Source organism: Dermacentor variabilis, chromosome 5 (assembly GCF_050947875.1).
Source record: "Dermacentor variabilis isolate Ectoservices chromosome 5, ASM5094787v1, whole genome shotgun sequence".
Classification (NCBI taxonomy): Eukaryota; Metazoa; Arthropoda; class Arachnida; order Ixodida; family Ixodidae; genus Dermacentor; species Dermacentor variabilis.
Window position 1 is genome coordinate 10,862,395 of NC_134572.1, and position 24,888 is coordinate 10,887,282.

The 24,888-nt window shown below is 46.9% G+C and overlaps 1 protein-coding gene across 1 annotated transcript in view; it reads right to left on the reverse strand.

Annotated features, from left to right (window-relative positions):
* Positions 1–3,204: 3,204 nt before the first annotated feature.
* The window catches only part of LOC142582133 (4-pyridoxate dehydrogenase-like), a 52,806-nt gene continuing 31,122 nt past the window's right edge, over positions 3,205–24,888 (reverse strand). Inside the window, exons 6-11 of the mRNA XM_075691528.1 lie at positions 24,453–24,620; positions 20,394–20,538; positions 18,552–18,709; positions 11,580–11,757; positions 9,579–9,798; positions 3,205–3,688 (exon numbers count right to left, since the gene is read on the reverse strand). Of these exons, the coding sequence (XP_075547643.1) occupies positions 3,553–3,688; positions 9,579–9,798; positions 11,580–11,757; positions 18,552–18,709; positions 20,394–20,538; positions 24,453–24,620 (1,005 nt within the window). The 3' untranslated portion in view covers positions 3,205–3,552. The remainder of the gene's footprint in view (positions 3,689–9,578; positions 9,799–11,579; positions 11,758–18,551; positions 18,710–20,393; positions 20,539–24,452; positions 24,621–24,888) is intronic.

Below are 24,888 nucleotides of genomic sequence, written 5' to 3' on the forward strand. Positions count from 1 at the left end.
TTAAATTAGTTCAAGGCAACAGACCTAATTTGAGAAATACCAAAGAAAATCTAGCATGACCTTCTTAAAAAAAAGAAAAACGTCTTTAAAGTGGCGCTAACCCGCCGTGGTTGCTCAGTGGCTATGGTGTTGGGCTGCTGAGCACGAGGTCGCGGGATCGAATCCCGGCCACGGCGGCCGCATTTCGATGGGGGCGAAATGCGAAAACACCCGTGTGCTTAGATTTAGGTGCACGTTAAAGAACCCCAGGTGGTCAAAATTTCCGGAGTCCTCCACTACGGCGTGCCTCATAATCAGAAAGTGGTTTTGGCACGTAAAACCCCAAATATTATTATTAAAGTGGCGCTAATTTAATATTAGGCCTAAACTTGAACGCTTCTCGTGAAATTCTAGTGCTGCCTAGAGCAAACATATTGCCCCAGAATTTCAACGTCTTTCATGGCAACCGGCCAATAAAATTTGAAAAATGTTCTTTTCACACACACAGAGAAAAAACATCCAGACTTTGGCTCTTATTGTGTAAAGTCCCGTTATCGCAATTTCCTTTTCCCCATCATAACAAAGATACTATGTAATAATTCTTTAATATCGATACTATGCATGGACCTGTACTCACTAAATATTTTTGGAGCCTAAGGCATCGCATTTTTTCTTTGAAAGCTAACCAAAATGCGGATATGGCAAAATTCGCAAAAACCGCTTCTGAGTAATCGGGTGTTTCCGTATTTTTTCTTCCCAAAGGCAGATTCTTCTTACAAAACTAACATTTATTTCGTCTTTCTTGGCATTCAGGCGGCAAAATATTTTTTAATCAAAACTAGAAATGATCACTGGACATGTCCGGCCGAACTTATTTGAAGACCTAGCAATCAATTTAAGTTGTTTATCTCAGTGGGTAGAATGATTTCAATGTAACACGGAAACGCCTGACGTGGTTTTCCCATATGGTATATATGGTGCAGCCATGTGAAGTATCTAGGACAGAACCATTTTAAGTTATGCTTCACCAAACTACTGTGAAACCACTGTAATATACAGATTGAGAAGAGCAGTGTCCCTTTCTTTCCTTATTTGTGGTACAGGATTGCCGAACGGGGGAGGGGGGGGGGGGTCTTGCAGTGTCACTTGCAATATGTTATCTGTTTTCCTTTACCTTATTTTCATGTCATTCGCGGTATATCCCGGGATCACGAGGGGCCAAAATAAACCGTAGTGAAAATGGGAAGGGTCGGAATGGCATGCACTGAAAGGACACGAAAAAATGGCCCTTACAAGAGAATGTGCCTTAAAAAACGCACCTGCTTTTTTTTCTATATTCTCAGGAAAGTGAGCGGCAATCACAAAGCATTAAACACACCTATCTGTGAGCACTGATCCGATATACGATCGTTCTATAGAGCGTCTGTGGCAGCTAACTTAAAAATTCACCGACGACTACGATACTTTCTAACGCGAAATTCGAGCGCAGCTCAATGCGTATTTTCCTTTCGAGTGTGTACATTTTGTGTTATGATTATATAGGTATATAGTTTATATTATAAAGAGAACGCTGTGAGTAGCGTAGCTTACGTGGACATCTGTCTCGTGCGGCACATTGCAAACGGAGCGAAGTGTGACGTGACTGCCCCGCTAATCGGGAGATCGCGAGGGGCCGTGCATGGGTGACGCGTGGGCGCTATTCACAGCAGGCGCGATGCAGGTCATGCAGCCCTTTGTTTCCATGCAGACGACGCGCGCTCCTCTGGCGCGATATCATAGTCATCGTCGCCGCACAGCCCGTCTTGTTCGGCACTACGCTTTTCTTCGCACGCTTTGGTTCCATTAGCGACGAGAGCGGCCCTTCGTCGCGGCGAAATCGTGCCACCAGTGTTAGCGGCGATAACACCCAAGGGAGTGTCACATCGAACCTTACTCGTAGCCGCTCGCCATGGCCCCTTGCAGGAGCAGTGATTCTCGTCACACTCGCTGTAACCGTGGACTGACCTCCGCAGCTGGCGCCGCGGACGAGCAACCAACTCGCGCCACCCAGGCCCGTCCTCGGAAGATCAGATAAGATCGCTCACGAGGCTGCAGATGCCGTTGGCGTGCAAGTGTGAAGGTGTGACGTCACGTCACGTGATCATCCAGCGGTACAATAAAGTTGCCATCATCATCATCATCATCATCATTAATTGCAGAGAGGCGTCGCAGCAGCGCTCGCTTGAGCCTTGCCGCTGTGTACAACGTGACTAGGCGAGGGTTTGACGGCTGCTTCGCCGGCGCTTGGTCGCTCAGTCTCGCCATGGATGAAGCCCGCGCAGGTGGTAGCGTGTAAACTCTTCGCCGCAGGCGCCAGGCTTAGTCTGAGCACCATGCCGAAATGTCTCGCCGGGAAGAAGCACTGAAGAACCGTGTCTAACCATGCTTAACAGAGCTTTCGCTCGTATAACTAGGTTCAAGCCGCGTTGATCTCCAGCCACTTTGTTGTATGATCGTGTTTTTGTCACTAAAATATTTACTGTTCTACATGCACTAACTAGCCAAGTAATACTAGAGCATATGAGAAGGATGATAAGAACGTCACGAAGAAGACAAGGAACGTTCGCGTTCTTCTCGCCCTTGTCTTGTTCCCGCGCTGTGAATTTGCAACTGGACAGAGAAACGAACGGCAGCAGCTTTATTGTGCCGTAACCTAACAACAAGCGACACGGGCTTGACAGTAACGAGAACAGATCTGGCTACAGATGAAAGGACGGAAGAGGCTGAGGGTGATATTCCTGTATTAGGTCGCCAGAACGGCCCCAAAAGCTGTAACCAAAGAAGTTATCACCATTCTCGTCAAATCTGAAGATGTTTGTTGCATTTATTACTTGTTTCACCGCTGTCATCGAAAAGGGGCGCCACTAGTAAACTGCGCGAGAGTTAGACAGGAATACTTCCTGCGGTACGCAAAAAGCGAGGTAAGCTGGATAACTTATTGAGAAAAGCAACACATCAATGTTCGCAGCGTTCACACTGCATGCGGATCTGTGCAAAGAAGAAAAGCAGAAAATTGAAAAAGAAAAGCGGACGCTATTTTCAGTACGTTCACACCCAATAGGAGGGTGAATAGCAAGGACTTATTAATAGTGCATTACAATATTGCCTCCTAAAATACAGCTACACAGGCGGCATCTTGACGATGGTTTCTCAAAGCGGCGCACGTACGTAGCGCCGCTACAGAGCTTGGTTTCTCGCGTTTAATGACTGCTAAGTGTTTACGTAGAATATATTTTGCAATCACAACCGGCAACATAGCGCCGAAGTAAATGTAGCCATGGAACCCGTTCAAGAACATCGGAGAGCCCGGTTTATATCAATATTAGTATCATATTCAGGCGCTCAACAGTGCTCGGTTAAGGAAAATTTATGTCATTTCATATGAAAACACTGACATAAATTTTCGAGTTTTGAAGACTACCAAGTCACAAATTATGCACTTAGCAGAATGGGAACGTTGTTCGCCCTAGCAACGCGGTCTTCTTCGCACGAGGCGGCACGCTCAGGATTGGTGGAGCGCCCGTCCAGTCCATCTCACGCATTGTCTTCAATGATCATCACGGCTGCCTTGTTTCCCATCATCATCATCGGAAAGTTGAGGTTTCCAGAGATCAGTGACGGCATGGAAGAAGCATCAACGACACGCAGCCGGCTGATGTTGCCGCGAACCCTGCCAGAATTATTATTATTATTAATCATGTGAACATACATAGAAACATCACAAGAAGAAAATCTGGTTCGCAACTGTGTAATAAAAGGGACGCCGTGCCCACCCGCTTGCAGAAGAGAGAGAAAGAAAAGAGAAAGAATTAAAGGAAGCAAATGGGGGGGAGGGGGGGCGGAGAAAAGAACAGATAACGCAGTCACACACAGAGTGCCAGCGTTACATCGAGACACGTGGTTAACAAAAGTTCCATGGAGTACAACTTCCAGAAAGCAGCACAATCATAAGAAAGCAAGAGTAGCGTTACACCATAATAGATTTAGTAATCTTTGCTATAATAAAATTAAATAGACTGTAGAGACTTATAAAAAAAATCCTAAAGCCCGGCGTTAAACCACAGTTCAGTCGCAGCCTAGCTGTGGTAACTCAACAGACCCTTGCGTAGTGTTATGTATAACATAATACATTTTAGCGCAATCATGATGGAAAGAAGGAGAATAGACAAGGCACTACTCTCGAATTATATATTTATTATGTCACATCCCTACCTATAAAAAAAAACAGACCTAAGGAGAATGCGCAAAGAAGCCATCAAGACAGGCATATCGAAAGCGCAGATTATACAAAATACATTGAAAACAACATTCGGCGTTGAAAGGATCAACAGAAGCAACATTTTACGCATCTTGATCCAAGCGACCTTATCAATAATGCCGGTGATAATTCTCGGACAGTGATATCACAGCTTCTTTTTTTTATCAAAGTCGCCTTGAAAAGACCTTGACATGCACACATATTGCGGTATTGTGTTCACACTTTCCGACGCGGTGCCTTCAAATGGAGGCGCAACCTTCTTTTGAATATGTTTTGACTAGTGGCGACGAGATAGTAATCTTAACCAGAGTGCTGACGGAAAACATAGCCCTCAGCTAACCAATTAAGGTTACATGCCTGCACGGCACAACCCGCACACTCACAGCGTAAGCAAGAGGAGCAGCTCCATTGGAGCTCCATTTTCAGCAGCACGCACCAGAGGGTCTTTGCGGTGAAGTCTCTTTGCGTCATTTTCGCGAGAACGATCTGAACTGTCCGCCCGGTGTCGAAGGCGAGCTACGGCTTGTGATGCTCTGTGCTTTGCGGTCTGTTGAGCCTGAAGTTACCCGGTTGTAGCCGCGCGCGTTCTACGATTCTACGATTGGCTTCTTCAGCAGCGGTTCGTCGCTTGTACCGAAGTACCCTGTACCAAAGGGTGAACACAAATATCGAGACTACGCAGTGCACATATCGCATCCCGTGTACCGAGGCACAATACGGTGATGTTGATAATGCTGATTATTATTTATTAGCGTCCCCTCTGATACGGGGCGGTGACAAATAGTCACATAGCCTGCTTGAGTTAACCAGGTCCGGCTACATGCAACATGTAAGTGCCACATGTGGCAGCCACATATCAGGACACCTGGTGTAATACAACGCAAATCCAATCCAAAGTTTGCATGTATCGACGCTACGCGGCGCGTATGTCACATCGCGTGACGAGCGTGACCTACGCCAAAATGGGTAAGAGCCACGTACATGATAGGAAACTCAAAAAACCTTGTACCGCTAGCTATTTCATTGCTATATGGCGTGCGACTTGGTGTAATAATATGCAAATGCAATGCAAAGTGCATATGTATCGACGCAACGCGGCGCGCATCTCATATCGCGTGACAAGTGGCATGATACGATGCTAATGATGATGATGATTTATTGACAACCCTTTGAAACGGGGCGGCGACAAAGGGTCAACTAGCCTGCTTGATTTAATTAGGTAGGCCGTACATGTATTTCATGTATGTATGGCGTTGGCCTGTGACGACTTATTTCCTCAAGACAATCCAACCATTTCGTGGCCAATCCCCCATAGTGGGTAGGAGCCTGGCAATAGCTGCGACGGACAACATCGCCAAGCGAAATGGCTATTAGAATTAGCCGTTAACAGCTTATGCTGTGAAGCAATATAAGTCACTTAGTGAGCAAAGAAATGCAAAACAGTCGCTTTTAGAAGATACACTCCAAGGTTTGACTATATGTTTCACGCGCTGCTCTTTAATACGGCTGTCAATCAGTGTTATTACTGCGAAAGCAATTATATGCGATTATGCGAGAGCTCTATGGGACCTTGTGCCCCTCAGCTCGCAGGACTTTTCAGTAAAGTTATTCCATCCATCCAATCATATGGCCGATCCAAGCGTATTCCTGCCGTCCAAGGGCGCTAACACCGTCGCCGCGCGCCCTACGCTATGTGTGCGAGTGAAAGCGTGCGAGAGAAGCCGACGATCTCGGCTCAATCGCGCCCTTGCGAAAGGGACTAGTGCGATAATCAAGCGCGGAGTCTTCTCTCGTGCGCGAGGCACCCAACTTTGCGAGGCGCGCGGGCTGCAACTGCGCATGTGGCGGCTGCGCGCGGTCACGCGGCCGTATCTCGACAGCGATCTACGTTGGGGCCATAATCTGATACGTTGGTGGTGGTGGTGGTAAAAACATTTTATTCAAGAATAAGAGAGTTGCTTGCTGTGGCGCCTGAGTGGCAGCTCCTAGTCCGGGACGCCATTGGAGATGGCCGAAGTCGGCGGCTCGTAGCTTTGTGCTTGCTGTGTTTTCTCGGTGTTCGCTTTGCGTTGAAATGATAGCACGAATGTCACTTCGCTCGCTGCTGCTGCCGTGTTTTCTCAGGCCAGCGTTCTAACAGCGAGTGTCTGCAGTCATTGAGTGTGAGGCGTTCATGTTTGCTGTGAGCGCTGACACCATGCTTATTAATTTAGTTAGCAAGTGAATGTTTACAAGGGGCTAGGGCCAATAAAAGTACTCTCCTTACTTCGTATGGCTTTCTGCTAATTTGCTATCGTAATCGATGCTTCGCCTTTCAGGCGAAACTGCGTCTTTCTTCTTGCATCAGAAGGCCTTCTACACAATAACAACGAGCGCATCTACTTGAAACCAATATTTTAGTCCTTTTTATCATATAATGAATTATCTATAAGATGGTAACATATGCAAACAATTATTTCTGTAATTACTACTGACCTGATGTGACCTTAATATTTGTGCTACAGATTCAAAACTTTTTCTCCACATTTGAGCCGGGTTTCCAGAAAATATATATATATATATATATATATATATAAATTTCGAAGCCCGAGCTCCGAACACTCAGTCAGAATCCGTAACTGAAGGGGTAATATGTGAGCTGGTGCCCGTCGGTAAAGACTGCTAATGCTCATTCAGGCGTTCATTACTACAGCGGCCAATTTGGCCGATGTATATTTGGCTACACGCCAAGAGAATTTTGTAAGCTACACCGACAGGGCATTCTACAAGCTTTGTGTGCTTCTTTTCGCAATCTAGGTTTAGTCCTTTGTGATATATGGCGGCACAATTTTGACCGTTCAGAACTGCTAAAAAAGCAACCGTAACATGGTACCTGGTCGCCCCGTTCTTGAAATTAAGAGCTACCCTATGGCAATAGGCTGCTACTTAAGGTTTCTTCAGTTGCGTGACACAAGTACTGTTCCGCAGCTTGCCTTTCAATTCCTGAAGCAATGCTTCATAAATCGCCTTCAGCACTAATCTTTGGTAGCCGAATGCCTGCAACCTACTTAACTACTTAACTGTGCAACAAAGCTATCACTTGCCATATGAGCGCAAAAGTAGAGCAGACTCTAAACACGTCAAGGCAGCGTGTTTCACAGTTTTCGAGTGCGCTGATACATATATGGCGGCGATCCCTATGTGCGCGTGAAGAATGCATACAACAGGCGTATTCATCTGAGTACAGTCGAATATACCTGTTGAATACATTGAATATATATTATGAATACGCACCAGCCAGCCCGTCGACGCATTCTGCAATTTTGTAAGAAACCTCCGACGGCATTATTACGGCCTTTCAAGTGTGACATACACAAAAACTAAGAGGGCACCAGCCAATACATTGAATTTAAGTTATTTGAGATGGACCAAAAAGCACGAACTGCAAAACTAGCAGCAGAAAGAAAACGTCGTAGTTTCGCCCGGAAGGCTAAGCATCGAATGCGATAGCAAATTAGTAGACAGCCATAATAAGTAAGGATGGTAGTTTTATCGGCCGTATAAACTAGTAAACGCTCGCTTACAAATTAAATTAGCAAGCATGGTGTCAGCGCTCACAAGCAAACGTGCACGGATCACACTCGAGGACCGCGGATACTTGCTGTCAAAACACTGACGTGAGGAAGCGTGGCAGCAGCAACCGCGGGCGAAGTAACCTTCGTGCTGTTTATGGCTTCAACGGAAACTTAGCGGCGAGAACAGAGCACACGCAAGGCCATGGGCTGTCAGCCCACCTATACCCTGCACCCAAAGCAGATCGCTTTCAAGATAAAGCCAGAGCGACCGCGCCATACGCAGTTGCTACCGAAGTGCAACGCCCTCCCTCTACTTCCCCTCCCCCTGATTCCTTGCGCGCGACGGAAGACGGCGCGCTTGCTCCCCGCTTTCCCCCCTTGCGCGTGCGACATTGAGCCGCGATTGTTGGCTCACACCCGTGCGCTTTCACTCGAACACGCAGCCTACATAGCGCTGCGACAGTGTTGTCGCTCTTGGATTTTATACGCAACATCACGGTAACGGCTACGCCGAGGGCAAAAATGCACCTGGAGTGTCCATAAAAAACTACGCTAGCATATTCGGCACATACAAGGGACGTAATTAAAACATTGCTAAGAGACATGCTTTTTCCCGCAATTTAACGTAGTGGTGCGTGTTAAATTGCGGCAAAAAACATGTCTTTTAGCAAACACCAACTAGGCCAACAAGCAGTTCTGTTGAAACATTACTAATTAAGAGAGAGCATCAGTTTCATTGAAAGTCTATTTTCTCATATTCGTTCTTCAAGTAAACAATGATCTGTTGCAACTACACTCGTGCATCAACCTGGGTAGTGAATTTTCACACCACCTAGGTTGGTTCTCTAGTCGGACCTGTTTTAAGTGTTTCGAATTACTACTACCAACATCGAGAAGAAAGGGGGTTAATCAAGAGGCCCGATTTTTATAGTGATATCATAAGAAGCCAACAAACACTGACACCAAGGACAACATAGGGGGAAACACTTGTGCTTAATAAATCAAATAAAGAAACGATAAATTAATGGAAATTAAAGTGGATGAAGAAACAACCTGCCGCAGCTGGGGAATGATCCCACATCTTCCCATTACGCGTGCGATGCTCTCTACCAATTCAGCTGTTTTTTCATCCACTTTCATTTCGATTAATTTATCATTTCTTTAATTCATTTAGTAAGTACAAGTAACTGCCCCTATGTTGTCCTTGGTGTCAACGTTTGTTGGCTTCTTATGATAATACCAGCATCATTTCAAATGGAGGTAAACAGCTGCCCGCTACGAAATACAGTAAACATTAGGAAATATCTTTTATGAAGATGGTACGTGGATTTTAGTAATGTAAGGGCTATCTGTGACAAATGCGCACCGGAGATTGGTGGCAAGAAACATACCAAGATGTTCACTTCTACGTACGCAATATTGGGGATTCTTGTATTCCCTGAACCTAATCTCAGCTGATATGTAGCAGCGGAAGCATAAAAAAAAATCACGCTTAAGTACCGTTTGTGCTAGATGTTAACAGGTTTACATCCTGCGTTTTACATAGATTTGTAGAGGATGCTCAAGCTTTTTCCCGAAAGTCATGACTATATAGAAAGGCTAAACTGAGTGAAAATGAAAACTTTGTAGGTTTCACATAGGTGTGACAAGCACGTTCTCCGGCATATTCGGCGATTCCATCGGTTCGCTCTTTAAAGATTTTTTGAAGCTTTCACATACGCTGACCCAGTGCGGGCACACCCGTTCACCTGAGCCTTGCGTCCAGCACCGCCTCCGGGTGCGCGCCCATGGGCGCCGTGCAGCAGGGGTGCCAGCCGCTCTGCGACGTCTGCCGCACGAAGCAGTGCAAGTACGAGTCGCTCCACACGGGACCGGTGTCCTCGCATCCGGGAACGGCTGTCTCCCACAGGCTCACGTTGGCCTTCTTCATGGCTTCGGTACTCAGCGTCTGGACCGCGAGTCGGACTCCTAAACAGAAGACACACCCCGGCGTCTTGTGGGCGCATTTCCCTGTATTCCTCGGACAAAAACACGGCATATTGCATATTACCCAAATCCTAGGGGACATTACCTTCACGTAGCTTTACTATCGCTGCAGGTGAAGCGGCTCGACAGCCCCATTTCTTCAGAATATTTCTCCCGTGGTGTTTTGATGGGAATTTAAAACAGGTTCAGTTCTCAAGAGTAGGCCTGCACAAGTCAACTCCATCAAGGGCCAGAACGAGCTTTTCTGGAAACCACACGGGCTGAACTTTAGTGGGACACAACGTATCTTTTGCTTGCGGAAAAGCAGTCTGTATTTGTTGTCATCGTATTCGCTGTATTTCTTTGCCCGTCTCGTATACTAGCGTCGGTCACTGCATATCAAAGGTGTTTCCTATTCAAAATGATCAAGATAAATGTCTGCACACAGACGTAGGTGCCACCATCCGTTTCAAGGCACTGTTAGCTTGCGTTTCCATATTTCTTGTTGCCAAGATTGCTATGTAAAAAAACTGAAGTAGGGGCTGCTTTCACTGCGTGCCTTTTAGCTACGTCGAACGCTTCATGTTTATGGGCTCCATAGCTGCAATGTGTCGTCACAATCTTCCGATGTTGACAAAGGGTGGCAAAACAGGCGGCCCCTCGGCTTCTCGCCCTTGGACGACTTGAAAAATTTGAAATTTTGTCACAATGCACTGGATGTGTACAGAAGATTCAGTTTTGTGCTTTATCACGTGCGTGAACGCTTACCTTGGATTTGAAAAACATTTAATGCTCGAAATAGTTGAATAAAGGTGCCTTACCCAATCCAGTTTATAAGTTGAGGTGGACAGATTACGTCACAGTTTGCAGCGTGACAATGGACGACAGTTGACTATGTCAGCACCCTAATACTGATTTTGCTACTCCGGCTTAGAGCATGTCAAGAAATCAGCAGATCAAGCCTCGGTACTACATGACGAGCTCCTTAAATATTGATGAAGAGTGACATCTTACTTCTATCTGCCTAATTCAAAGCCTTGAACAGCGTCGCTGGCACTAATATTACTAAACAATATTACTAAATTCAAATGAATTAGACATTCTTGCTATGGTGCAATTTGGTTTAGGCGAAAGGGATGCGAGGCTGTAGAAGAGTAATACACAAAATGTACAGAAAGTCGAAAGCAATTAGTAGATGCGAAATGATCCATTGCGATAGAAAAAAGGCACACGAACGTTGACGTGAACTATCACATATGTAACATCAGTAAGTACTGACCACTGTCTAAGAACAAAGGGTTACTCTTCTGATTTTGAATATCGAATCATTATATTAAGGGTCATCGTGCGCATTTAGGCAAGAAATATAAGTCGAGATTTATGCACTGAGCTTTTCTGCAATGAGGAGGTTAGTAACGAATTTTTACAGTGAAAGAGGAATCACGCGTTGTATTTCTCTCGGAGTGTTTTGGGCAGGATTCGACAAGACCTGGGACAATCCGACCTTAATAATCAGCCCACCTTTTTTTTTCTTGTTCTAGCTGTTATACCTTGGCACCATAGTCATCAACGCAACGGTGCGGTTTCCGTCATCATGCAAACAAATGTTGTCGCAGTCTTAAAAGAATCGTGACTGAGTACAATTTGAGTTGAGAAACTGAAACAAATTTAGGCGAACGGAAAACATATGCTGCCTTGAAAAAAGACAACTCCACTTGTCGAAACGTTGGCTCCCGCTTTAACATTGTTCTCATTTTGCTCACTATTCGCACACTTATTCTTACCTTCCACTATAGTGTCTCGGTCAGCTTCTGTGGACAAAAACTTGGGATCTATAATGGGATACTCCTTTGGATCTGCATTGCGAAGCTTGAGGATCCCGGTCGACTCAGGTCGCAGTAGGACAGGAACAACCTGAAACACGTACTCACCCCTCTTCCTCTTGTATAGTCCGTCATAAATCTGTTCACAAAGGCAATATGATCAGCAGTCACGTGATAATTTTCGCATTTTTCATATATCTACGTAACGGCACTGCTTGTTGCCCTGTCATGCGAATACATCTGCGCAGTTCTGTTCATTACTTTAAGTATTATTACTGAAATCTCGTTGGCTTTCTTGGCAGAGAATAAAAGAAGTCACCGATGCGTTACCTGCCATCAGTTATCGCATACGACAAGCCATCCAAATTGGCCGCAAGGGTTGCTCAAAGCTAAATATGCTGTTCTGAGACATCTGCTGTTAGGGTCGGCCTGCAGGGGCACTGCTCTCAAAGCTATTTCAGCCCACTGCAGGTGCGTCGATTGATCCGGGGTGGTGGCGCCCTTCAGAGAACCAGCGAGGACAGCGCTAACCAACCATGAACTTACTTCAGAGAACTGCGGACAACCAGCAGCCACGCGGCGGGGGTCAGCTCAGGGGAGTTCTCGAGGGGAGGTAATTGGCGGAACCTCCCCATGCGCTTTTCGAGACACCAGAGAATGGACCGCGGCGGAGGCCACTGTGCGAGATCCGCTCTGGAATTTAGAGGCGTCGGCTGGGGTCGGGCGTGACCAGCTGGCTACGGGGACGCAGGACAATGGACACCACGACGACTGCGCTGCAAATGTCGTCTGCCCGCGGAGGGGGCACTGAAACCTGTCTGTGCGTGTGTGTGTTTGTAAAACGTCCCGCAGAGAGGCGGCTTGTTTACAATGGCGTCGAACGTTTTGCCTCACCTAGGGATCTATCGAACACGAAGTGGATATAACCAGCTGTTGTCGGCGGCTAGGGTGTGCTCATCGTCGTGCTCTGTGCTCGTCAATGTACTCGTGGGCTGTGTGCTCGTTTGCTGTATGCTTCGTCTTGCGGGCTCCATTTGGGAGTCACGCTAGACTGTGTAAATGTATTCCATGTTCAAATGTAAATAATGTAAATAAATCCTGCTCGCCTAGTCCTGTCACCCCAAGTTCCTCCGATCGTCCTACAAGTCCAACTCCAATAAATGAATGGCAGCGGTGGAATCGGCCTACGGCTCGTAGATCGGCCTACGACTCGGAGAAAGCAACGGCAGCTCATAGACTTTGGCACATGGTGACCGACCGATATCCTTATCAAGTTAGAGGCGACTTGAGATTTACCACCTCTTGCAACTGACTGGATACAGCGGAGAACTGTTGATATGGTGCTGCTTCAGTGGGTAAGCGTTTGGTTTTGGCTGTAAGATTTACCAGGCTTCAATTTCTCTGTGTTTTTGGATTTGATTCGTTGGGGATCTTTTACTTGTATATTTATTTGCACGGGTATCGCAGCAAGTATTGTGTGACAGCAGAGCCAAAGCTTAAAGTAGCGACCATGGTCCTAATGTGTTTGGCGAGAGCTGACCTGTTGTGGTTGTGTGAGGAGATCGAGGTAGACGTAGAGGAGGACTTGACGGAATGATTCGTAAAACCATTCTCGAAAGTAACAGTGATTTGAAATTCATCGAACAAATGGGTAAACGAATTCTAAGCAAAAGACAGGAGCAGGAATCAATTAGGCAAGAACGCCAAGAGCGTGAGTATAAACGGCAAAAGCTTGAAAAAGAAAAGGCAGCAATGAAAAAACAGTAGATTTGCAGCAGTTAAACACACAAAGTCAACAGCGGTTGATAAATCTGTAGGCTGGACGCAGCGAAATTGGGAGGAAGTAGACAGCGGATTTCAGTCGAAAGCCGAGGAAAGTAGTATCACCTGCGAGATTAGCAGCACGTTCATAAGTGAACTCGAAGTGCTAGCAGTTAACGATGTCTTAGTGGCAGCAGAGGCCGTTAAAGGCCAGAGTGAGAGCGACGAGGTGCTGTGCCAATAGAGCACTGCAGAGACAGCTAGGCCAGCTGTGGATGAATTGGCACAGTCACCGCGTGTGTGCGTCGCATGTAAGGTTAACGAGGTTGCTAGCGAAGTAGAGAGTACTGCTGACCCGACAGACGCGAGCACCCATGTAGAGTCAGATCTGCGTGCCAGAGTGAAGTGCGAGCTGGACGATGCAGTTGAGGGTAATTCTCAGGATTGCGAGCTGCGTAGCTCAAGAGAAGACAACTGCATTGTTCAGGGATCGGTGTAGCTCTCCGCCAGTCTAGGTAGCCAAGATAGGGATGATTTAGTTATTAATCATTCGGACTGTGTGGGTGAGACAGCGATAGAGACCGACGGGCTGTGTGCCGATGCACAGCGTGAGCTGGGCAATGCAGTATGGGGCAGTTCGCAAGAGTGCGAGTTGCATAGCTAGAGTAAAGCCTGCTGCATTGTTCCAAAGTCGGTTGGGCTGTCCGCCAGTCGTGGAAAAGTGAAAGCTGATTTAAATGAAAGTCACTCAGACTGTGCGGGTAAGAGACCTATGCGGGCGGACAAGATGTGTACCGGCCAGCACGAGGCGCGAGAAGGCGACATGAAAGAGAGTTCGGGAAGAAAGCGTGGTAGAAAGAAGCGCGCTAAAGATCGGAATGCGGTGGCTAATGCAGCGCAACCAAAGACGGCGAAAGACGCGAAAACCGAAGGCGCGAGAAAAAGAAAGGTGTGGTCGTCGTGGACGACGTGGGCTCATCAAAAACGTTCGAGCCACCGGTCGAAAAGAAACCGAGAAGCATGTTCTGCACGAACGCGGACAAAGGGCACGGGGCACTTAAGTTCCTCGTCGTTCCGTCGTTCTTTTCGGAGTGCAGCATGTAGGGCGAAGGGGCGCCAGGTGGCAAGACGAGTCGAGGTGGTAGGGAGTCGTGACGTGGTCAGTCGAGTTCGTGAGGAAGGAGGGGCGCCAGGGCGCAAATTGGCAGGAGACTGTAACATCTTGAAGGAGCTGATAGTGATCGAGTCAGCCCTTTTGTTGTTCCTCGGTAGCCAGAGTAGCTTTTGAACCGCGACCACCTCGAGCACGGCTGAAAAGTATGAGTCAGACGTAAACGTTTGGAACGGGAGGCCAAGATAACTTCCGTAGAAGTAAAACGTCTTATTTCGTTTTATTTTTGAGCATTTGGAGGATTTTCGCGATTTAAGACTAAAGTTTCTTTCAATATGTAAGGTGTGAGCTTTGCTTATGTTTTGGTTTGAGAAGCTCCGAGATTTGAAAGATGCATTTTAGGTAAAACTTTAGTTTCGCGAGTGTTAGTTAATGAGTAGATAGGCTTTCTTTTTGTGTGTGTGTGAGTAACCTGAGCGTCAAGGTTATCGGTGAGAGGCCTATGGTAACGCGTGTGTGTATTAGTTAACCTTCTTTTTTATGTGTTTTTGATTTTCTAAGGTTAAGCGCGTAGATTTTCAGCGGAGTGCATGATTTGCACTGAGAAGCGCTCTCGGTTCCTTTAGTGCTTGTCCTATGCGGACGGACGGAAGCAGAATGTTTGACTGTGTTGCTCGTATGTGTTGAGGGCAGCCGTATTCTCACTTCTCTAATAAGCGTGCGTGGAACGAGTTATTAGCAGACGCATTTTGTAAGGGTTCTGCGGAGTGCGTAAGTTACGCCGGTTCAATTGCTCGGTTAAGTTACGTGTCCAGTATGGACTAGAGAAAGACACGTGAGTAAGCGTGATGGAACGTTTGCGTGCGACGCAAGTACGTGTTCGGAATAGGGACCACAAAGCTAGCGCGATTGTGATTACGTGCCTTTGGAGTTGACCAGACTGTTCAGTGGAACCAGTAAGTGCGATAAGTACGCCACTGCGATAGGGCAAGGACAGGCTGTTCGTGAACTTAGACTGCTTAAGTTATGTTTGGGTATTGGTATTTGAGAGCGTTCGGTTTAGTTCTGCGTAAACATTTGCTCTTGTGCAGCGCGACGGTCGGGTTTGGTCGAACTCAAGAGGAACGTGAACGCTCGCTTTGGCGGCACGAAATTTTGGGGCAAAATTTGGAGATTCCCAGTGGAGTGAGTTGCACTGAAATTTGGTAGGAAGCCTGGTGGATTAACAACTGATTCCGGGCACACTGAGTGGTATTGTGTTGCCGGGTCGACTCTTCTGTGCCAGTTGTTGTGAGATGGTTGAAGGCATTCCAAGTGCGCAGGGGTTGCAGAGAGCAAAGCCATCGTCTTGCTCGCCAGCCATTCTCTTCCTGCCCAGATTTTCCGGGCCATGGAGGAGCTGTTAGGATCGGCCTGCAGGGGTACTGCTCTCAAAGCTATTTCAGCCCGCTGCAGGTACGTCAAACTGCGGGCAACCGGCAGCCACGCGGCGGGGGTCAGCTCAGGGGAGTTCTCGAGGGGAGGTAATTGGCGAAACCTCCCCATGCACTTTTCGAGACACCAGAGAATGGACCGCGGCGGAGGCCACTGTGCGAGGCCCGCTCTGGAATTTGTAGGCTTCGGCTGGGGTCGGGCGTGACCAGCTGGCTACGGGGACGCAGGACAATGGACACCACGACGACTGCGCCGCAAATGTCGTCTGCCCGCGGAGGGGGCACTGAAATCTGTGTGTGCGTGTGTGTGTTTATAAAACGTCCCGCAGAGAGTTGGCTTGTTTACAATGACGTCGAACGTTTTGCCTCAGCTAGTGATCTAGGGAACAAGAAGTGGATATAACCAGCGGTTGTCGGCGGCTAGGGTTTGCTCTTCGTCGTGCTCTGTGCTCGTCAATGTACTCGTGAACTGTGTGCTCGTTTGCTGTATGCTTCGTCTTGCGGGCTCCATTTGGGAGTCACGCTAGACTGTGTAAATGTAATCCATGTTCAAATGTAAATAATGTAAATAAATCCTGCTCGCCTAGTCCTGTCGCCCCAAGTTCCTCCGATCGTCCTAGAAGCCCGACTCCAAATCTTACACTGGTCGACCCGAACGGCTTGAACGGACTGTATACGTACTGTTTAAGCGCAGAATTTACAACAACCACGAAGGGACACGAACAAGTTGTATGGGCTGCCAACTAGCCCGAACCAACGCTTTACTTTGAATGGACTGTTTGACTGGTGGTGCATTCTGTGGTATTCGCATAGCAAAACGTTGCTGAGCACAGCAAGTCACAATTGAGCGTCTTCTCATGCTGCAACCACCTCGCGCCTCGTTCCGCTTCGCTCCTCTCTAAGCCCGTACCTCTGTACCTCAACGCACTCAGCAACAACTGCGTCATCTATATTCTGCCTCGTTCGATGAAACAGAGGACGAAAATGGCAGGGGAAAAAACCCGCCCTGCTCTGTGTTTCAAGAACATTTAGCTTTTTGAGGTAGAAGTCGTGTTATAAAAATGGGAAATGCTGCCGCCATGATCGCGTGCTCACGACATGCCTGAAGGCGCATCAACTGCTGACAGTAAAAAATGACAACTATAGTTTTGTTACTGATTGAAACAAATCTATAATAATAATATTTGGGGTTTTACGTGCCAAAACCACTTTCTGATTATGAGGCACGCCGTAGTGGAGGACTCCGGAAATTTTGACCACCTGGGGTTCTTTAACGTGCACCTAAATCTAAGCACACGGGTGTTTTCGCATTTCGCCCCCATCGAAATGCGGCCGCCGTAGCCGGGATTCGATCCCGCGACCTCGTGCTCAGCAGCCTAACACCATAGCCACTGAGCAACCACGGCGGGTAAAACAAATCTATGGCGGGAAATATCGAGCGCCGATCAATCGTTGAAAACAAGAAAGTTTCGAAAAATGACGTTTCGGCCCCACTACGCGAGCTTGTTAATTCACAATGAAGGGAATGACGTGAAAGTTGGTTATACATGCTTCATGATGGGATGCAATCATCGGGCGTATACCGGGGTACATTGCCTCAGTCGCGATTGAAAGCAGCGTATCTACTTTGTATTGATCTCAGGTTTACCGTACATTATTTCTGTGCTTTCGAGAACAGCACTATATTTTACCATCACGCCCTCCTCACGCCAGTTGCGTTTTCGGTCAGGCTATCATTTTCCATTTCTTTATGTGTTACCTCATGTTTATGCGTGAATATATGTTTGCGTTGCCGTAGCCACGGGGCCGCTAAGTAAGCACGGGAACAGGGCGACACACGGCTTCACCAATTTGTATCAGAGCCTTATGGCCTTACGACTTCGAACGCCGCACTTTATTGCTGGAGTTGTGTGTATGCATGTGTGTGCGTGCGTGTGTGTGTGAGAGAGGGAGAGAGAGAAAGAAGGTTTTATTGAAGAGAAATAATACAAACAAGAGATAAGCAGCATGCAGGTTCAAGCTCAAGGAAGCTAGGTGACTATTTGTCGCCGCCCCATTTCAAGAGGAAAGTCAACAGAAATCGCGCCAGCAGCTGGTGGCGGTTTCTATGTATGGTGGCGGTTTCTATGGTGGCGGCTGATAGTATACGTGCAAGATGGCGAAGTCGGCAGCCACTTCAGGGGTTTTACGTGCCAAAACCGCGATATGAATATGAAGCACGCCGTGGTGGAGAACTCCGGATTAATTTCGCCCACCTGGGGTCCTTTACCGGGCGCCCAATGCACGGTACCGCGACCGTTTTTGCATTTCGCCCCCATCCAAATGCGGCCACCATGCCCGGGATTTTATCCCGCACCCTCGGTCATAGTAGCGCAATGCCATAGCCCCAACGCCACCACGGCGGGTTGAAACAGTGGCATTACGATAAGCCGCATTCCTGGTAATCACCTTACAATATATGGAACGCATATATGCAATTTTTTTTGTTGCTTTCATTGCAGTTTAGGTATAGCAATCTTGCTTTGTCAATAAGGTCCGTCTTTAGGCACTGTATAACAAAGCGTTGGTTATACTTAGTTTCTACGAAAAGGGAATTCATGCTCGGGCTTGGGCATCATCCTCGCTCACCTTCTGTGACATGCCGATTTGACGGGACAAGTATTCCGCTTCAGGCGTTGTGGGGTTCAACGTCGTCAGGAGAAACTGTATGTCGGGGTAATTGGGATCCGTGCGGGATGTGCTCAGAAACGCCACGCACTCAACTCCGAAAGCTCGAGTGAGAGGACCTTGAGCACATGCGAGAGAAGACATACAAATGAAAAGTTAACCACGAATTGTACGAGCAGAATAGATTGTAATGCGTTGTCAATGTAAGCTCACAGCTTAGCCTTGACGACTACAATACTACTCATATAACAACGCAATCAAAAGTTGGTGAGCGTTTGAAGCTTCATTGGAAATAAATATTCTTTTTCCCAAGTGCATAGCCTAAGACAATCGACAGGAATTATGTCAGTCTCAGGAATGATGTTAGTTAATCAATTCCTGTGCGTGTTGTATGTAGTCTTCTGCTATACATATTTTCAAACTCGTTACACGTCTGCGGTGCAGCAGCAGGCGCTTCAATTATTTTTTACATTAGCAACAATTCTCGCGCATCCTTTCTTGCCGGTATACTGGGTATACTTAGTCAAATGAAAGAGTGCCTAGTCACATGTTCCGTCTCGTTTGATTTCTCTGGAACCCATTGTCGTGCAGTAAAAGAGACTTCTATAAACTTATTTACCAATAACACGTTAACGCGTCTATGCACTAAGGTAAATAACAGAAGAAAAAGTAGCTCTGCAATCTGGTAAAATAAGATAGAGCGCAGCTGTTGAGCACGAAGACCGTGGGTGCGATTCCCGGTTGCTGCGGTCGCGTTTCGACGGAGACAGTTGGTATTCGCCTCGATGTCGGTTAGGAAAAGATGAAGGTGCTGTAGATGTTGCGAGGTCACCTTACAGTAGGCAAGGTAGTGACGTTAGTTGTAAGAAGTTAACTGTTTAATAATACGTATTAAGCGAGCAACGGAATGGAAACAATTTACAAAGACATCTAAAGTAACGACTACGAGAGAAAGGTTCCGATAATGTTGCAATTTTGGTCTCCTCCCTTATTAACGGAACTTACACCGAATCCCCTCCAATGGTCCTGCATGTGCTTAAATTACCCACTGACATAACCCTCGCCCTATCGTGTGTCCAATCACACCGCGGTGTAAACAACGGGGCTCCAGGGTGACACTGTCCGCAGTTCCAATGTCGTGAGGTCTTCGCTATAGATCATCGCTCTGCAGTGGGCCTGGCCTCTTGTCTCGCCACCGCGCAAGACGCAGTCCCCGAAGGAAAGCACTTCCACGTTGGTTGGGCATCTTTGTTGAATGCCTCGACAGGAGTGCGGTCATGTGACCACGAGCTGGATTAAAACAACGGCACTGCTTCCACGAATCGGTGGTAGAAGTCCTGCCTCAATTAGCCACCTTAGGCGCGCTCCCAGTCAACCATGGATCCCCACCCCCCAACGACTATAACTTTCCGCCATGGGCATTGTTTACGGGCCTCACGTCTCTTTAGACAACCGCCACTGCTACATGAAGCCGCCCGCACTAACAATGGTGAAACTCCAGTGAAAGCATGTACAAAAACACCTCTGCAGGTAGATTTAAGTGAAGGTTAAAGAACCCAGTTCGTTGAAATTAATACAGACCCCTCCTCTATATGGTGTCCCTCATAACCCACTGCGCAATGTAGGGAAGGTAAACCTCCTAATTTAATTTAAAAGAGTGATTGCAGTTTAGCGCTGATAACTTTGTTAGTTGCCAATGACGATGAAGCAACACCTGCTCCAGTAATTACTCAGAAACGCATCTGAGCTCTATTCGACCCAATGCACTTAGCAAATGGCAACAGTCTGGCCTCGAGTCCTCACCTGTCCTTCGGAGGGCATACGAGGGAATCGTTGACAGCTTGTAATAGTCTATGATGATGTCCTCTCTAGCAGTAGCCGCTATTCCATTAACGGTAATATGATCTTTTAAGTTTCGGCCAACAGGGAGGTCGGCAACTACCGGTATCTGAAAAAAAAGAAATATATATATATATATATATATATATATATATATATATATATATATATTGTAAGCAGCCCCAGTGGCTCTTTCAGGAGACGGTTGAATTCTTTTAGAGCGAAAGCTCTACTCCTCGAGGTACAACTCCCAAGATCAATGTCGGCCCGCGTTTGGCCTGGAACCGCCGGCGCGCGAGTGTGAAGGTGTGACGTTACGTCACGTGATCCGCTGTGGCGAGGCGTCGCAGCTGCGCTCGCTCGAGCCTCGCCGCTGTGTACCACGTGACTAGGCGAGGGTTCGACAGCTGCTTCGCCGGCGCTTGGTCGCTCAGACTCGCCATGGATGAAGCACATGCCGGTGTGAGCGCGTCAACTCTTCGCCGCAGGCGCCAGGTTGCGTCTCAGCACCCTGCCTATATAGCTCGCCAGGAAGAAGCACTGAAGAAGAAGCATGCTAAATTAGCAACAGAGACAGATGAAGAGAGAGAAGCTCTACTGAAGACCAAATGCAAATACGACCGAGACAGGAAGGCTAGAAAGTTTGCAGCAGTGGCACCTGCCGTTAACGCAGCATCGACTTCGTCTTCTACGGCAGCTTCGCTTTCTGGTGAGACCGAATCGATGAACGTTGAGCCCAACCAGCGCTTTATGGACCATACAAACCGTTTACCACAGTGTTCGTCGGCGACAAACAAGTTTCATAAAGACTTCCCGGACCGTTGGGCTACGTGTGTGAAGTGTGCGATAGACTATGGCACACCAAGGATTTGACTACCGTGAGCGGCTCCATGATTTCTACGCCAGTGATGAAGCCTTTGATATGCAATAAAACGTTCAAAGAAGCAAACGTGTCTAACCATGCTTACCAGAGCTTTCACTCGTATAAAGGTTCAAGGCACGTTGAACCCCAGCCACTTCTTCTTGAATGATAATGTACGGCATTTAATGGCACAAGTGCCAGCTATGGCCAAAGAGCGCCACGATTTATGGTAATGAATTGTGTAAGTAATACGTATGAAATGATCAAATTGAGTTGCAAACATAAATGTGATGTGGCTGTAAGAAGGCCTAAAGACAGGTCGCTGTAAACTACGTAAAACATATAAGCATCAAAATAATGAGAATGACTCATGGTAAAAAGGTCATAAAAATTTTGGTATGAAGAAGTGCCATAATAGGATGCACGCAAGCACTGCTACCTTCACAGGGCTCAGGAAGTAAGGCAAGAGCAGAGAGTCTGTAAATGTTGTGTCAGTGCAGCTAGAGCCTCAATGGCGAGGCTGTGCTACACATGACCTGGCCAAATGATTTCGCAGGTGTTAACTTCATCTTAAAGAGCTAAATGCTGTTTCCAGGTTAAAAAGCGCTTCGTTACTAAGAAAAAATGCTGGCTGAAGTAGAATACGCTGACTATACGCAGAATAAGACTGCTTTTTACGCTCAGATTTTATTTCGCTTCACTGGACGAGGACATGGACAACGGTAAGCCTGTCCCCATATCTTCGACATGAGGGAGGATCACTTCCAGTCTCTACGTAAGAGTGGGTGCCGAAGGTATGACATATTCTTAGTCGACAAAAGAGCACTTCCTTGTATCGTGTTGTTTTCTCCGACATCCAGTGCGCTAATTTGGGTTTGATCAAGTGCTGTTTCAACTATAAATCCAGTCATTCTAAGGTAGCGAAGCCGGCTATAGTGAGGACTATCCTAAATGGTGCATTAAAGAAGTCGTATTTTCATATGTCGAAGGCTGCCTTTTCTGATTAGGCAAATCGTTTACTGGACGCTGGTTACCGCGAAGGGATTATTTCATCTGTGAGTGAAAGCATGGTTCGTGGCGTCAAGAGTGTAAACGACCAAGGTGGTAAAACTAAATTAGAAGAAGAAAGGAAAAACGCAGTGGCACCGTATGTACACAAGTTGGCGCATGGGCTTAGGAACGTCAGTTCAAGGCACAGCATTGATGTTCGTTTTTCTGTGAAGCATAAGATGGGTCGCATATGCCCGTTATTTGATAATATGCTGAAATATAAGCAACTATAAGGGGAAAGTGCATTGTCAACCATGTAAACGAGTACATCACTTGTGCTAAGCAGGTTGTGCATGCGATTCCATTATCTTGTGGTAGAGAGCACGTGGGACAAACGAAGTGCTGCGTGAATGTTCGACTTGGGGAGCATGAACTATCTCTTCAAAGGGCTGCGCTGCTTCATCTCCCAGAGCATTGCAAGTCATGCGTTTGTCGCTCCTATTAAAAAAAGCTGATGTCATTTATAAACACGTGAGCCAATTGAGAAGAGACATCGCTGAGGCTTACAATATAAAGATTACGGACAAGGCATGTATGAGCGAACCGTCTATCGCTATTGATGACAAGTAACTGCATTACCTATGTCAATTTTAATTGTGCGTAAGTTGGTCACACTTGCCTCGATGTATCTATGCGTCTCGTGCATGTCGTGTTATGAACTGGCACCTATAAATATGTTAGACATACCTCCAATAAAATTAGCGTTTGAGAGTCAGCGCCGTGTCGTCGTCTTATTTTTACTTTTTGTGCGTGTCTTGCGTTGCGCTGTACCGAACCTTACAATGAATCCTAACCAACTGGCCCAACCTGCCGTCTTGAGCCAATAGTTCCTGTTAGACATTTATAAACCAGCAAAGGCGAGATTATTCTCGCTGTCTTTCCTGGTTTATCAGAGTGAATTACTTGATAGCGGGGAAAGTTCTCAGTGTTTCGACTAAAAAAATTATATACTTCGGTGCGCCCTCTTTTCTGAGGACGATCAGGGAGTGGGGGGAAGGAGCTTTCCATTAGTAAAATTGAGTTTTTGGCAGCGGTGCCAGGGGACGTGACAGGATTTATTTTTAAACAAGGCCTGCCAACGCCCAGCTGTACACAGCCACTATAACCAAACCTGTTATAACCAAGGTTGGCTACCCACACAAGGTTGGCCCTTGCGACCTGGGAAAATTGGAAGTGGAAGCCGGAAGAACACAGGTAAGATGGAAAGTGAATGAAAGACGAAGGTTGGAGGGAGAGAGAGACAGGAAAAGGCAACTACCGATTTCCCCCAGGTGGGTCAGTCTGGGAGTGCCATCTGAGTGAAGCCGAGGCCAAAGGGGCGTGTTGCCTCCACCGAGGGGCCGTAAAGGTCCAAATACCCGGCTTCGGCTCAACACCCCGGATCCCCTTTACCCCATACATGGCTAAGCCACGCACGGTTTCACGCAAGAGCGTCCAACCCTCGTGTGCTCTGGCACGTGATGTCGCAACACACCAAACGCCTGCTGGCGTAGACGCCGCTGCGGGGACTTTTTCTTGAAGCGCAACGTCGTCCTTCGTATTTGCGAGAGCACGGTTTACTGATAACACTAGCTTCGCAGACAATGTTTTCTGCAAGACCGTGAAGGTGCAATATTCAAACGTAGGCATACACGTCTAAGTTGGTTTGATTGACGGAAATGTCGCTATATTTTAGCGTGAACATAAACCCGCGCAATACTATACACGCACACTCAGGAAACAAAACATCAGCTTATTAATGAAGAAACTTCTCAGTGGTACTAGAATCATGCCATCAGACCACAATCAATGGCATTACAATTAGGTATTGCTCGTGTAAACTTTCTTGACTGTATACACTTTTACTGACGGTCAAGCGCATTCCCGTGTACTTTTTTTTATTTTAGCGTGCGCGCAAGCAAGGTGGCACTGTGTTCGAAATTCGTACCTCGGCGCTGATTTATTGTCGTTTATTTGAACACTGTCATTGATTTCACCAGGGGTAATTTAAGAAGAATGGACATTCGTTTACTATTCTGGGCATCAATTTTTCCCCTGTTGGAAGCGCTACAAGGTGCCAAATTTGGCACAGGCCAATAGCAACATTTGTATATTCGAGAATGTTTTCACACCTGCAAAGCTTCCAGGTCCAATCTTGGTCCAATGCCGGAAAGCATGAGGAGGTGAGCAGAGCCGATAGCCCCTGCAGAAAGAATGACTTCCCGTTTTGCCCTAACCGTGTGGTTTCCGATGTACCGGTTATATTCGACGCCAACGGCTGTACTTCCCTCGAACAGCACCTGAGCAGAAAGAAGCGGCAAAGGCTTGGAATATATTATTATGAACGACTTATTTCATTATTAATTCCCGCATATCTAAGCAGCAACTTATTTCTATTTTCTCTCTCCACATCTCACACCTGCACAGCTCGTTAATGTCCGCTTACACATAGCTCAGCTAGATAGATTGACATCAAGTATATATTGGCCAAACAGGGAAGCCCTCTAGACGGCTCAAGGACTACAAACGTGACGTAAGAAATAACAGTCACATGACGAACGCCATTGC